At 36.3% G+C, this 16106-nt stretch overlaps 2 protein-coding genes across 2 annotated transcripts; one reads left to right on the plus strand and one right to left on the minus strand.

The window, feature by feature from the left end:
- The first annotated feature begins 370 nt into the window (after nucleotides 1-370).
- On the plus strand, nucleotides 371-7060 carry LOC107658292 (sterol 26-hydroxylase, mitochondrial-like). Its single transcript, XM_016446810.1, has 9 exons — nucleotides 371-672; nucleotides 945-1135; nucleotides 1810-2009; nucleotides 3669-3866; nucleotides 4361-4524; nucleotides 5025-5191; nucleotides 5822-5903; nucleotides 6029-6232; nucleotides 6729-7060. The coding sequence occupies exons 1-9, from the start codon at nucleotides 454-456 to the stop codon at nucleotides 6882-6884; spliced, it is 1581 nt and encodes a 526-aa protein (XP_016302296.1). The 5' UTR covers nucleotides 371-453; the 3' UTR covers nucleotides 6885-7060.
- A 1222-nt stretch (nucleotides 7061-8282) lies between these two features.
- On the minus strand, nucleotides 8283-13362 carry LOC107658293 (rho-related GTP-binding protein RhoE-like). Its single transcript, XM_016446811.1, has 5 exons — nucleotides 12935-13362; nucleotides 12705-12792; nucleotides 10454-10563; nucleotides 9421-9549; nucleotides 8283-9041 (listed from the first exon to the last, which is right to left on the minus strand). Exons 1-5 carry the CDS (start codon nucleotides 13040-13042, stop codon nucleotides 8796-8798), a joined length of 681 nt encoding a protein of 226 aa, XP_016302297.1. The 5' UTR covers nucleotides 13043-13362; the 3' UTR covers nucleotides 8283-8795.
- Between the last annotated feature and the right edge of the window lie 2744 nt (nucleotides 13363-16106).

Raw genomic sequence — 16106 nt, forward strand, 5'->3', positions numbered from 1 at the left:
AAACCAGCATATTAGAATGATCTTTGAAGGATCATGTGACACTCAAGACCGGAGTAATTGTTCAACCGCTTTGGTGAGCATAAGAGACTTATTACAAAAACATGTAAAAGTCTTCACTGCCCCTTAAACGCTTGCTCGGTAGTATACATTCGCTTGAATTTACAGTGATACGATGCAAGATTACATTCTTACATTGTTGATTATTACGATTTTATAGTAGTAACAGTTGTATTTTGGCAGAAACAATGATTGCCGTGGAGATACATGTTTGTAAGGGTAACACTGGCGGCTCTCACAGAATCTCAACAGGAACAGATCCCATCGAAAACAAGCGAGTTTACTTGAGTTCATCTGCAGGGGAAGAGTCGCTTTGCCACAGACTGCCATTGCAGGGCAGCACACTGCTGTAACAGGGCTATTGTACAGACTGAGTTGCGAACTGCGAGATTAGACATGTTTTCCCATTCGGTGCTGAGAACTGGATTATTTTTATGCAAGCAGGACTACGGAGGAATAAAATGCCTGACATCGGTATTCCTCACTCGGACAACCAGTACACTAATAGGTGGTGATAAACAAAAAACCATGGACGACTTGGATGGTCCTAGCTTTCTGACATCATTATACTGGCTCTTTGGGAAAGGTTATTTTCAAACGACACACCAAATGCAGGTAAAGATTCATAAAAAGTGTTTAAAAAAAACTAACACGTTTAATCTCCAAATTATTGGCTTAATTTCTGCTGGGAAAGTTATGTTGGGTTTTTTCATCTTTGTTATGTATATTTCACGGTTTTATATCTTTCACTACTTTATGTGAAGGAGTGGGATGACATTGTCAGTAATTTCCTGAAATTATGTCTGTAATAGAATAATTATAATATGTAACCTGTTTTAAAATTAACACTGAATCTTTATTTACACTAAAATGTGTAATTAATGCAGATAGAGCACAGCAAAATCTACGGCCCCCTTTGGAAGTCCAAATATGGACCACTGGTTGTTGTTAATGTGGCCAATGCAGACCTCATAGAACAGGTTCTACGGCAAGAGGGTCGCCATCCCATCCGTACTGACATGCCCCACTGGAGAGGCTACCGAAAACTCCGGAATCATGCCTATGGACCCCTCACAGAGTAAGTAGCACTGGAAACCCCAGTATTATTGGCACAAGCATTCATCTGTTATTTAAATGCATTCATTGCACACATAATGTGCAACCATAATGCTGTCAGCTGCTGCAGAAGTATACATAAAAACATCTGCAGATGTTATGAAGCCACAAATGTAGTGCATGTCTGAACATGAATAGCTAGCAGCTTGCAACTGATTGCTTAGAAAGTGAGTACAAAATGAAAACATGACTGAGGGCACACATTATTGTGTCCGTTGAACAGTTAAACCAAAACCTAATTCAAGAAAAAAATTAATGGAATCTGTATGCTACATAAGCCCATGTTAGTGGGAATAAATAGGGAATTGTTTTTGAGATTTTTCAGTGAACAAAGAAATTGAAATCTCTGTGAAGGATGACAGCAGAGGCAGACAATAATTGCAAGTGTTAGTGGGAAAACTGGTTTTGAGGAATTCCAAACTAAAAAGAAAAAATTGAGGGCTTACTCATTCAGTGTTTAGAGGTCAGCATGGATTTGATCAGTTACAGCATAATCAATGTTCTGAACATATTTTGAATATAAAATGCCCAAAATGCTTTTTTTTTGTTAGCAAATTATCATGCAAAGATTTTTGAGAAAGTAATTATGCTGACAGAAATGACAATAATCATAATGTATTTATTGTCCCGTTTCAGAATGGGAGTGGAGTGGCAGCGCATTAGAAGCATCCTGAATCCTCGCATGCTGAAGCCCAAACACGTGTCCTCCTACACCAATGCCATTAATGGTGTGGTGAGCGACTTTATTGAGAAGGTGGCTAAGCTTAGGACAACAAAAGGCAATGACGTTATGGTGTATGATGTGGCAGGAGAACTGTACAAGTTTGCCTTTGAAGGTATAACATATTGGGTAATTCCAAGGTCAAGATATTGAATTATGCCATAGAGTCATTCCCAAGCATTCATATTAGCTGTTTTAATGAATCAAGTGAGTACAAAGGGTCAATGCCACACATTAGATAACAAAAGGCCACTTGTTATCCTATAAAGAGCATTGGCCTTGACAAGTTCATAGCTTCTAGTCACGTGCAGCTGACTTTACTAGTCTACCTTTCAAATAGATCAGCATCATACCCCACTGGAGAGGCTACCGAAAACTCCGGAATCATGCCTATGGACCCCTCACAGAGTAAGTAGCACTGGAAACCCCAGTATTATTGGCACAAGCATTCATCTGTTATTTAAATGCATTCATTGCACACATAATGTGCAACCATAATGCTGTCAGCTGCTGCAGAAGTATACATAAAAACATCTGCAGATGTTATGAAGCCACAAATGTAGTGCATGTCTGAACATGAATAGCTAGCAGCTTGCAACTGATTGCTTAGAAAGTGAGTACAAAATGAAAACATGACTGAGGGCACACATTATTGTGTCCGTTGAACAGTTAAACCAAAACCTAATTCAAGAAAAAAATTAATGGAATCTGTATGCTACATAAGCCCATGTTAGTGGGAATAAATAGGGAATTGTTTTTGAGATTTTTCAGTGAACAAAGAAATTGAAATCTCTGTGAAGGATGACAGCAGAGGCAGACAATAATTGCAAGTGTTAGTGGGAAAACTGGTTTTGAGGAATTCCAAACTAAAAAGAAAAAATTGAGGGCTTACTCATTCAGTGTTTAGAGGTCAGCATGGATTTGATCAGTTACAGCATAATCAATGTTCTGAACATATTTTGAATATAAAATGCCCAAAATGCTTTTTTTTTGTTAGCAAATTATCATGCAAAGATTTTTGAGAAAGTAATTATGCTGACAGAAATGACAATAATCATAATGTATTTATTGTCCCGTTTCAGAATGGGAGTGGAGTGGCAGCGCATTAGAAGCATCCTGAATCCTCGCATGCTGAAGCCCAAACACGTGTCCTCCTACACCAATGCCATTAATGGTGTGGTGAGCGACTTTATTGAGAAGGTGGCTAAGCTTAGGACAACAAAAGGCAATGACGTTATGGTGTATGATGTGGCAGGAGAACTGTACAAGTTTGCCTTTGAAGGTATAACATATTGGGTAATTCCAAGGTCAAGATATTGAATTATGCCATAGAGTCATTCCCAAGCATTCATATTAGCTGTTTTAATGAATCAAGTGAGTACAAAGGGTCAATGCCACACATTAGATAACAAAAGGCCACTTGTTATCCTATAAAGAGCATTGGCCTTGACAAGTTCATAGCTTCTAGTCACGTGCAGCTGACTTTACTAGTCTACCTTTCAAATAGATCAGCATCATAAAAATACCTGGAGAACAATTATGCTCTAATATACTGTATATATTGCCTAATAATATTGCATTGTTTTGTTCCTGTGTAATTTTGATTTTAGTTGTAGTTTTTTTATAACACGCACACGTGCACACACACACACACACACACACATATATATATATATATTTACACAGTATATATACTGTACATAGTTTGATTTATATTTGATAACAAGTGTGGTGTCCATCACACTAATATAGGTTTTTGTCTTTCCTTCATAAGGAATATGTTCAGTGTTGTTTGAAACTCGTATGGGGTGTCTGAATGATGTGGTTCCTGAAGAAACACAGAAGTTTATCTTCTCTGTTGGGGAAATGTTCCGTCTTTCTCCCATCGTGATCCTGTTCCCCAAATCTCTCTGGCCCTACATGCCTTTTTGGAAGCATTTTGTTGCTGTTTGGGATCATTTGTTCAAAGTTGGTAAGTCTATTCCTATTACTGTCATGTTTAAAAGCTAAAAACAAAACAAAAAACATTAAATTAATATAATTATTGTTATGAATACATTTATTTTTTATTGTTGTCTTGGGATAAGTACGGTTTTTAAAAAAGTAAATTAATAGTTTTATTCAGTGAAGATACATTAAATTTATCAAAAGCGACCATAAAGACATTTACAGTATAATGTTACAAAAGATTTCTATTTCAAATAAATGCTGTTCTTTTGAACTTTCTGTTCAGCAGTAAAACCTGAAAAAAATCACTTGTGGATACATTCCACAAAAATATTAAGCAGCACAGATGTTTTCATTAATAAGAAATGTTTCTTGAGCACCAAATCAGGATCATGTGACACTGAAGACTGGAGTACCCCAAACATTTGAACAGTAGTCTAGAGTGTCTCTATTCAAAACATACTCATCAGGGAAGAGAATGGCAATCATCTTCAAATATGCAGTTTTTTTTTTGCAAAGCGGATGAACTGGTGCAGAAGAAGATGACAGAGATTCAGGAAATGGTGAAACATGGGCAGCCAGTGGAGGGCGAGTATCTCACACACCTCCTGATCAGTGAACAGATGTCCTTCACTGAGGTTTTAGGAAGCATTACAGAGCTTCTGCTGGCTGGAGTCGACACTGTAAGTATCTTCACTCTTTACGTATGCAATGTATTGCAACAAATACTTTGTAGTAGTTTCATTTTATAAACAATCTTGCCATTTGCAGCATTTGATTTAAAACTAAAAGAAAGAAATAAGCAATAAATAAGTGTCACTAGTTGTTAGAAGAAGCAGTTGAGCAGTTGAGCGGTGGAGCACAGAAGCTGGTACCAGGGACCAAGAATGACACAGACACAAGAAGTGTAGTTCACTCAAGGTTCAAATCTTTATTGTGAGGGGCTTCAATATATATAAGTAACAGAGGAAGTGAAACTGTTAACTCAGCACAAGCAGGGAAATGGAATGAGACCGTCTAGGAAAAAACAGCTACGTATATATATCATGTCTTGTGATTGCCTGGTGATGTAATGCTAATGCAACGGGGTACAGAAGGCGAAGGCCACAGAGTGTTATAGAATCTCACACTAGTATTTGCAACATATTTGAGATTCAGCATTTTTAATGCATGCTCATTTTAGACATCAAACACTATTTCCTGGGCACTGTATCACTTGGCACGAGAGCCAGAGATCCAGCAGAAGCTGTATGAGGAGGTTATCAGTGTCTGCCCTGGTGAAAAAGTGCCCTGCAGTGAAGACATCACCAGGATGCCATTGCTAAAAGCCATCATTAGAGAGACTCTTCGGTATAGTATCTTCTGTATATCTCAGTTATACTGTTATAAACATATTTAAAGGAATAGTTCACCCAAAAATGAAAAGTTGCTTAAAATTTACTCGAAGAAGTAGTTGAGTTTGTTTATTCATCGGAACAGGTTTTGGATCCTCTGCAGTGAATGGGTGCCGTCAGAATGAGGGTCCAAACAGCTGATAAAAACATCTCAATAATCCACAAGTGATCCACACAACCCTAGTCAATCAGTGGAGAAACCAGAGAAAGCAATGTTATAGTTAAAGGACTCATATTTTGTCTATTACAAACACGCAACTGTTCACTTCACAAGACTTATGGATTATTGTGATGTTTTTATCAGCTGTTTGGACACTCATTCTGACGGCACCCATTCATTGCAGGGGATCCACTGGTGAGCAAGTGATGCAATGCTAAATTTCTCCTAGTATGTCCTGATGAAGAAACAAACTCATCTACATTTTGGATGGCCTGAGGGTGCGTACATTTCAGTAAATATTCATTTTTGGGTGAACTGTTTAATTAAAAGCTGCCTAATATGCTAGTGCAGTGTGAAAATAGTGAAAACAGTGTTGTGTTCGCTTGCTAAATTAATCCAGAGAAACATGTTCTCTGACATTTGCAGTTTATATCCGGTGGTTCCTGGGAATGCTCGTGTCGTTGCTGAAAGAGAAATAGTGGTGGGTGGCCACCTCTTCCCTAAAAATGTAAGCTGAGCTACAAACTGCCATTTCATAAACAAATACAAATGGAATATGATGTACATTTAATGTTGTATGATCTGTAAACAGACGATCAAACTAATCAGCGCAGTGTATTTGGTGTTTTCCAGACTCTTTTCCACCTCTGCCACTTTGCAGTGTCCTACGATGAGAAGGTGTTTCCCAATCCTTCTGCCTTCCTCCCTCAGCGATGGATCCGGGAGCAGAAGCAGTTAAGCCAGCATCCCTTCGGGTCTGTGCCGTTTGGCTTCGGCATCCGCGCCTGCCTGGGCCGCAGAGTGGCTGAACTGGAGATGTACCTCCTCTTGTCCCGGGTAAGGAAGGATACATATCAGTCAGCACCATTTCACGGATTTTTCTGTTATAATATAAATAGAAAAAGTTCTTCTTGTACCTCACAGATGATTTAAACTTATGACACTTTGGTGACATTTGACATTTTTGGTTCTATATACTGTACAGTGAAGCTCAGAAATCTGAGGCCACATTGACATTTTGATGATTTTAAATAGTATAAAACAAAGGAATGCACATTTAGATCATTCCATGAACTTTGAACCCATCCACGTCACCAATGATTGTCCTGACCCAGTTTAGCTGATCATTTTGGTGTGTTAGTTTTAGATCTTTGACTAATCTGCAGTCCTTCACCTTTGGTCTAACTTCCTCTGCTATTACAGAGATAGTTCTGCTTGTCAGTGAGTAACTAAGATTAAGGTTTTAGCATGTTGCTGCCTGTAATTAACATTAAACTTTAATAAACCGTGCATGTTTTAGGCCAATATGCCTTAATTATTTTTCCTTCTGCAGTTAATTAAACACTATGAAGTGTGTCCAGACCCTTCAGGAAGGACTGTGAAGCCAATCACACGAACTCTGCTGGTCCCTGCCACATCCATTGACCTGCAGTTTATTGACAGGCAAAAGGAGCAAGAGGAGCCACTCAAAGCAAATGCTTCTGTATAAATAACTGTGCACTTCTCAAAGCAATTCTGGCAATTCTTGCATGTTTACATATTTGATATGACTTACATAATTGAAAAATATAACTACAATGCATAGCCCTGTGGACACAAAATGCTTACTAAATTACATTGCTTGACTGTTGCCTTTTTTAAAGGCACTTTTATTTATAATAACAAAGACTCTTTTGTTTTAATTGCATGTATATTAATTTGTCAGATGTGAGGGTTTTTAGATCTTTTACAAATAATGTCAAACTTATTTTCTTTTGTGAATGCACCTTATTTTTTAATTATTTTTATTTTTTGTACACTAAATGTGTTTTTTATTTTTAGAGGAAAAGAATTTTACAGTTTAACATGTCTAATTTAAGGTTATCTTGTCCTTGCTGGTAAGAATATGATAAGAATAATACTAATAATAATTGACCACATGTTGCAACACGAGCGAGTGCGCAAGACTGTCCCAGGTCTTAAAAACCGCAAAGCGCAGTGCCCTTCATTTAGTGCACACTAAATCCACACTATCTCGAATACCGCTCCGGATCATGTCGTGGAAATAAATCGTGAGAGTTTTTGCCGAGATCTCGCGAGAGGTCACGGAAACCTTTCCAATGTATGTTAAATTATTAATAATAGTTAGATATTACATATAATTTGGTAGTAAAACAAAGAGGTTGGACAAGGGGTTTGTCCACAGTTTGCATGAAATCCTTCTTTCATTAGTTTCTGATGCCCCCGTGTGGGTGACAATTGTAAATGCAATAAATATAAATATTCAACCGTTTACATATTTTTGTTTTTCTGTTCAAATGTTATCGCAACAAAAAAGCTCAGTTTGACACTTTAGGCCAAGGCAGTGCACAGGTCTAAGCTGATTAAATGAATGACATAAATTATCTATAAGAAAGTTTATATGGAATGTGTAAGTGAATTTGCATCCTGTGATAATGATTTTTACAATTTTTTCATTTTGTTTTGTTTTTTTGAAAATGTTTTTCTATCCCAACCTTTTAAATAGATTTACCATGAAATAGATTTTGCAAGCCCATCAACTAGGTGCATTCTCCTTCTCTCTAAAAGTGTATCTTTCAATAAATAAAAATAAATAAAGGATTTTTAGCATACACTATTTTTACAGTATTTTCATATTTTCCCAATTTACCTGCGTTTCCAATTATATCCTGCAGATGGTAGTGTCGGATCAAACTAAATGCACTAGAAAGCTGTAAGAAACTCCTTTTGCCAGTGTCAAAGAAGGACGTTTCAGGTACAGTAGCTTACTGTATAATAAATCATAGTCCGTGATTTGTTTTACAACTGTGACTTAAAAGAAAGGTTTTTAGGCTGTATGGTGTTTGGGATGGATTTGCATATAATGACATGAGTTAACAGGTTTTTCAACAGGTATGCTTCATTTATTGCCTCATATTAATATCTCATATAGAAAAAAATACCTACAATGTATATCTGTGACATTATTTGACACTTTTTGGTGCAGTCAGGTCTAATAGTACAGGACTAACGTTAGCAACACTGACCATGCGTTAATCCAAGTTAGTTTCATCCATAAACTGGGAATGCGCTGCAATGAAATATTATAACACAACAAAATGCAAAGGAAATTCTTCTTTGGACAGCTTCTACAAAGTTATAAGTGCTCATTTGGCAGTACATAGGAACATTTTCCCTGCTTTAGGTGTTTTATGATGGCTAAAAATGTTTCGAGGTGCTTTAAAATGGGGAGAATAGACTGCATCATCATTAATACGTCACTGACTCAGTCGTACATATTGTGAATATAGTGAAGTGCAAAAAATCTCCCTTCAGTTCATGTCCCATCAATGCCCCATTGGACTTGTAGAAAGAATCCTGATAGGAGAAGGAATGCATGCAGATGAAATGGCTTCTGAAATCACATGACTGTGCAGGTTTTTGCCTTGGTCTTGTGTAGATGTGACATTGAGTCCAGCTCAGGCCTGTTAGATACGTGTGAAGTCCTCTTGGTGGCTCTGCTGGACTTGATGCGCTTCACATTCTTGTTGCTTTTACTGATGCAGGCCAGTGTGGCTATGCGAAAAATGTCCCTCACGCTGCTCTCGGACTGCTGCGCTGAGCACTCGATGTAAGGAGCCGAGATCAGCTTAGCCATGTTTGAACCCTAAAGCAAATAGTTAGAAATGACTCAAATACCTGATTTCCAAAAATATAAGAAAACGCATATGGATATATATCCCCCCCCCCCCCCATGTCAAGTTTAATGTACAAGTATATGATTGTTTGCAACAATAATGATTATTTTTATGGTTTGCAAACTAAGCATCTTAAAGTATAAGCACATGAATATGGTACTATGCATGTAATTATAGCCCATCCAACACCAAGGGGTCCTTGGTTAAACATACTTTAGCTACTACTAATCCTATGTTACTTCAAATGCTAAGGATTTAATTGCATTATTTTCTAGTACAAGCTTTTGAAATTGTATGTTGCAGCTGTTATTGTTTCATTGAAGGTATGAAATGTTCTTTAAAAACCACCTGGTCATACGATGAAGGAATATCATTGGACAGCTGCACAAATGTGGCCAGGTCTGCACGCAGGTCTGACTTGCATCCAACCAAAATTACTTTAGTATTGGGACAGAATTCTTCGATTTCTCCCTTCCACTAAAGGATTTAAAAACATAGTGTTAGATGACAATCATAAAATCATATGTATTTAAAGAAAATTCTGATACATACCTGTGTTCTTATTGTTAACTAAAACTATCAAAAATTGATTACATTTTTTTGTAATAAAGCAAAATAAAATACAAAACGTGTAAATATTAGATGAAAAACAACATTTTTAAAATTGAAAATTAGAAATGTTGCCTTGATAACTAACTAAAAATAAGTTTAAGCTGAAGTATTTAAATAAAAACTGAAAATCTAAAAGTAAAAACTACATCAAAATATTAATAAATACTATGGTTGCGTATATATTGAATTAATTATATTATTAAAATAAATGTTATCTTAATATCAGTAAAACTGATTGTTCTTCATGACTCCATGACATGGACTTCATTTAGGTTTAAGTATAATTTTTCCTTCTAGCCAGTGGAGAACTCTGGCAGACAGTATAGTGATTGGAGCAGTTCTCCTAGAAACACTCCTGATGACATCAGCATAGAGTTGGCACAGATCCACAGATCACTATAGTCAGTGGGAGCACCAATGGAGACTGAAGCGCCCCAAAATGGCTAATTCTTGCTCTCTCAAAACCTCTTGCCTCCCAATGACATCAGAGGTTACAAAGCATTCTGTGGCACAAAGCCTCTGTGATTCTGAGACCCAACGTAAACAAGCTCTTATTGGTTGTCGTTCTCCCCCTCATGTGATAATCAAAGGATCAAAGTCCTCCCACACATCCCCTTTTTCATTCATAGGACTCTTCTTTCAGATGTCTGGACTTTTGTTCTCATTGCCACAAAGATGGGGCTTGTGAGAATATCCCAACCACAATTCAGAGCTACAACAGTTTAAAACATTCAGCATCGATGAACAAATGTCTTTAAAATCAGCTTACCTTCCTTAGCACATTCTCCAGAGTCTCTGGTCGACCGATATCAAAACAGATGAGAACTGCATCAGCGTCTGGGTAAGAGAGGGGGCGCACGTTGTCATAGTATGGAGACCCTGCAAATAGACACAAAAACACTGTACTAATAAATACATAATTTCTTAACATAAACTAATACATTTGAACAATAACAGTACAATGGAACATATAAGTTGAGCGTGTTACATTTATACAGCTGAATTGTTTTAAGGTATGTTCTATTAGATTTATTCCATATGCACACTTTGCTGAACCGCTGCAATTAACTCTTATTTATATTATACTTATATTTAATACTTATACCTATATTTTATTTATATTATTTAACTCTTATTTATATATTCACAATCTATCAAACTGTTCAACAGCATGTATACAATTTTTCTTTATATTTATTATAGCTTTCATTTATATATATTTTTTTCACTTCAATTTTATTTGAGTTTTAAAAATGTTATGTGCTTTTATCATTTTAGTTTTTCCCCCCTAATATTTCTGTTTAGCTTTAATTTGTTTTTATTCCCGTTTTAGTAATTTTAGTACTTCAACTTATTCATTTCAGTTAGTTGCCAAGGCAGCATTTCAATTTTTAATGTTTAAGTTTATTATCTAATACATTATATTTTAAAATGTATTATAATTACAGAAAATTTTAAATTTCAGAAATTTGTTTAATAGTTTTAGGGGTTTTTAAATAAATAAATAAATAATTAATTAAAATAAAATAAAAACAAATAAATTAAAGCTTCTGGCAGACATACACAATGCAGTGTGTCAGAATCCATGTACATCTATCCTGGAAAAAACATCAGTGTGGAGTTTTGTTTTTCTAATCTTTTATTCTATATTTATTAATTTACAGCATGCAGTTGCATAGAACAACATCCCCATAAACTACAGTCATTTGACAGTTCAAAGTCTTTAAATAAAGTCTAATAACTAAAAGTCAAAAGTAAATAATAATTTTCCTTATCTATTTATTGAAAGTGTCACTGTGAGTAAAATCTTCTAAGGACATTCTAAGAGGTTCGACTACTGGTTGATTTTCTGTTGGGGTCCCTGCATGTGCAAGTCACTGTCCCGCTATATGAAGACAGCACATGTACTCAGGATTCAAGCTCAGTAAATTAGGTTACAGTGCTATTCTGGGAGGTGAGTGTTGAATCTGCTCTAGAAAGTTTGTAGGGCTTGAAATGAGTTCAAACCTCAGATCATTAACCATCATTACTGAAATATTTAAAGGTCTCATTTTGAAATGTCAGTCCAGTCTGATAAAAGGATGGCGAGCAGCTTCATGGGTTGCTCACAAAAACATAGATGAGGAGGGAAATGTTGATAACTGTAAATTCAGATTTCATAATATATAAACAGATTTGTCAATCTATAAACAACTATGTTGAAAGAAATCATGCTACGATCACATACTACCTACATATCTGTAGTTTATTTTGAGAATAGTATTACCTATAACAACATTCATCTGAGTCATTCTAGAAGTGTGGGAGACAAGAGTGAGTCTGCTGTGAGAACATCACGGGCAATCCGTGTTGAGTCTGTATCAACTGGATTGGTCTAGTTTACTGTACACTCTTAAAAAATAAAGCTTACAGTCAACCAAACACAGTTTTACAGCTTGATTTAGTTGAAGAACCTTTTTAAGTTCCACAAAAAACTTCAGACAACCATGCATTCACAGAACAGAGAAATTAATATGCTGATAGTGCAACATGAAGAGCTTATATTAAACTTTAACTAAACTCAAGATGTCCCTATAAACTGCTTTTGATAAGAAAAACCTGAAACCAAGCTGAACTAAAACCTTCATTTTTAAAAGTGTATGTTAATAAAATATGAAAATAGTCCTAACACTCACTTTTACATTTTTGCTCCATCTCCAACCTCATCATCCCACATATTCATGGATTTATGAATTTCATTCACCTATGTATCATATAAGTCTAACAAGAATCTCCGTGGTCCTCCTCACCCAGTCCCAGTCCACCAGAAATGGTAGGAGTTCATGGCCTTCAGAAAACTCCATCACATAGCCCACAAAGCCCAAAACCTCAAAAACTCTATTACAGCTTCTTTAACGACCAATAGCCTACATACATATGTGAATGTGTGTGGAGTTATAGGAGGCTTGGATAAAAATCTCTAATTTAATGTCCCCAGAGACATCAAATTAGCAACATCAAATGGTTTTTCCTCCTCTTACCTGAAGTATCCCAAAGACTGAGCTCAACTCTCAATGTGTCCACCTCAAAACTGGCTGTGTAGTTCTCAAACACCGTAGGAACATAGTTCTGTGAGAGAAAGAGCAAAAGTTTGATATTTAACTAAACAAAACTAACTCAGGGCTAAAACATAACGCAAGTTTTGCACCCATGACACAAATTACATTAAAAATCGGATTAATGTTGATAGCGGTGACTTTTCTCTACAAACCTCTGGAAAGGAGTCTTTGGCAAAAACATTTAACAAAGACGTCTTCCCACACTGAGTGTCCCCGACCACAACTATTTTACATTTCAAATCGTGATGGTGATCCATCATGGACTAACTGAACCTCATCTCCATTCACCGTCGCTGAACATCAGGCGGTTGACCTCGAGTCTGCAGTCTGTCCATGTTACAGTAGCCTGTATGAGAGAAATATTCCAGTACTCTGTTCAAAGTGCTTTAAGTTGTCCTCAGCGTCTTCGGGTTGTGATAAAGGTGAGTTATGAGTAAAGCTGAACCTCAGCTCCCTGAAAAGGCGCGAGGCGCATCCTCTGTGCGCTGCGCTGCTGCGAGAAATAAACCGCTTCAACCGTGTCGCTCTGGAGTCTGTGAAACATCCACATATTTGTGTGATGAGCGCAGCGCGAGACCGCCCCTCGCATCAGCTCGCATTCCAGCGCTCGAAACAGACAAACGGGATCTTCTGCAGAGCTGTCACACTAGTTAGACTATATACATAACTTACGACTGAGATGTGATCGATTAAACAGCCAGTAGCCTAAATATGAAACTGTTTAACTAATAACTGTTAGTTACACTATCCGTGTGTGGTCCTTAAGAGTTTTTAATACTTTTAAAGAAGCCTGCACCAAGGCAACTTTTATTTAATCAAAAATGAAGACAGTAGGCTAATTATTGTGAAATACTATTACAATTTAAAATAACTGTTTTGCATTTGAATATATTTTAAAAGTAATTTATTCCTGTGTTGGCAAAGCTACATTTTCAGCAGCCTTCAGTTTTACTCCAGTCTTCAGTTTCACATGATCTTTCAGAAATAATCTAACATGCTGATTTTCTTTTTAATTATCAATGTTGAAAACAGTTGTGCTGCTTAATATTTTTGTAGATTTATATTATATATTATATATTTTATATTTTATAATCAGGAAAAGAAGAAGAAGCCTTACCTATGATAAATAAATAAATATATTTATTTATTTATTTATCTATCACAGTTAAGGCTTCTTCATCTTTTCCTAATTTCTGCAAATAACTTTCTATATTGAAATGCTATAATAATTCATGATGACTCAACACTGACTACTGTTAGATTTCAGTAACAGTCTTGATTTTAAATACTAACCAAATTATAGGATGATGTCTGGTAAAATAGGCCTTTGTTGATAATGATGGTTTTGCACAGACTCATTGGCCCATTTTGGACACACTCATTTTGAATTGTACCAATTGTAATATGTAAATGACTCTTGGGCTGATTTTTGTGAGTACACATTTTAATACCGTTCTAGGTTATTTAGCAAAATGTGGCAAATTTTGTCTGAATTACCGGTAGTCTGGCTATCATGATATTCATCAATAGACCCTGAGAAAATGCATGGTGACAAGAAAACGTTCAGATATCCTTGGAAGTGTAATTCAGAGAGCGGTTTGTAAGAGTGTAATTCTCTAGACAAATTACAATGCTACCTTCAAAAGAGCAGATATGGTAAATTGTAGTCATATACACAATTTTTTGTTTGGATTTTATGTCAAATATCAACAATCACAAAAGCCTCAGTCTAGCTATGATGGTATTTACAACTATGAAATAAAGTTGAAAATGGGTTGAATGTCCTATGATCTTGTGATATGTTCTGACCTGATTATATGATGAATCTGTGCTTCCTAAAGTGTCGTTTGTCCCAAAGAGCAATCACTGTGAGGTCAATACAAGATATTTTAAGAGAAAACAGCCATGGAGGGACTTTTCAAACTTATAGGGAGGGTAAGCTTTTGATGAAATGTGAGAAGAATGTCTTGCGGTTGGTTTGTCCTCTTTTCTCAACAGTTTCGCAATATTGCTGGCTCCACACGCCTGTGTCTTAACACAAAAATCACATGAAACATTTGTTTTGTCTTTTCACTCTGGTGTAAAACATGATCATAATAAGCAGTAACAATTAAATACTTTTCCCTTTTTCATTTAACAGAGTCATTTGCACATATTGATTTATACTGTTCTTTTTGTAAACAATATATTTCAATAATAATCTAAACAAATATCGTGTTAATCTCAAATACTATAAAAAAACATTAAAAAAAGCTGAATTTACACATCAGATTAAGTCTTATTTTTTATCATTATTATTTTTATATGCAAAAAAATAATAGTGAGCACCCTCCTGTTTTTGTGTGTCAGCAGCACAACCCAGAGCAGGAATGTTCTCATGTTGGAGAACGGCCAGAGCAAGAAGCTGCTCCATGTCTGAATGAATACTACATCCTCACAGTCAACCAACAAGAACTGTCTCCTTCCTGGATCATTTACAGATCATGATAAATACTTGTGAAATGCTTTTAAGAATACTGTACACATATGGAAACATTTGATGATGATTTTTCCACTTCAACTTGTGATTTTACTAATCTTCCGACCTAGAAGTTAAAGATGTATTATTCTTTGTCTTCAGAGCAAACCATTATTAGCACAATATTCATTTTTGCTTTATCAAATGCAGCTCTGATCATTGGATACTGTAACAGAACTGCTAGCATGTTCCCATGTGATGAAGAGTATCTGTATTCATGTCTGTCAGCATCACTGTCTATATGTTTGTGTCATTTCCTTTTCTGTCCCTAGAAACTCTATTGGCCCCAGCTGGTGTAACTTTGTGCTGACTGAACAGAAATACCACATGTGCTTTACAAAGAACTGAAAAATCGGAGAGGTAGCGGTCGCTAACTGTGTGGAAACATATGGATCTGATAACACCATTTTTTCGAAAAAGTTATTCACAACCCCCGCTGGACCACTGGAATATAGAATAACAAACTGTGTGAGTCTGAGGAATGTGAAAGTTAAACATCAGGCATGGGCCTCTTCTGTTACAAGGCAACTCCTCACCTGATAAAAGAGCTCTCTGATTTTAGTTTCAGTGAGGAGGGAAAGACTCTGAGATGGAGGCAATTTGCCACAAATCTGCTGTTCCCACCACAGAGACATGAAACAAACTAAAATATCTACAGTATATTAAGTGCAAGGACAGACTAAGAAGGTGTATAATTATTTAGATTGTGACCATGTCATGAGAACATATGAGTGATTGAAAGTTTGTGGCAAAGCACAGGGTCATCATGTATGTTTTTCTTTCTTTTTTTGGAGGGGGGGGGGGGG

The sequence above is a fragment of the Sinocyclocheilus anshuiensis genome, unplaced genomic scaffold, assembly GCF_001515605.1.
Source record: "Sinocyclocheilus anshuiensis isolate Anshui unplaced genomic scaffold, SAMN03320099.WGS_v1.1 scaffold263, whole genome shotgun sequence".
Lineage (NCBI taxonomy): Eukaryota > Metazoa > Chordata > Actinopteri > Cypriniformes > Cyprinidae > Sinocyclocheilus > Sinocyclocheilus anshuiensis.

Coding starts and splice junctions, on each gene's coding strand:
- LOC107658292 (XM_016446810.1), top strand. CDS start 454: ATGTTTTCCCATTCGGTGCTGAGAACTGGATTATTTTTATGCAAGCAG. Junction 5,192..5,821: donor ATCATTAGAGAGACTCTTCG/GTATAGTATCTT, acceptor TGACATTTGCAG/TTTATATCCGGTGGTTCCTG. Junction 6,233..6,728: donor TGTACCTCCTCTTGTCCCGG/GTAAGGAAGGAT, acceptor TTCCTTCTGCAG/TTAATTAAACACTATGAAGT.
- LOC107658293 (XM_016446811.1), bottom strand. CDS start 13,042: ATGATGGATCACCATCACGATTTGAAATGTAAAATAGTTGTGGTCGGG. Junction 12,793..12,934: donor CCAAAGACTCCTTTCCAGAG/GTTTGTAGAGAA, acceptor TTTCTCTCACAG/AACTATGTTCCTACGGTGTT. Junction 9,042..9,420: donor TTCCTTCATCGTATGACCAG/GTGGTTTTTAAA, acceptor TATTTGCTTTAG/GGTTCAAACATGGCTAAGCT.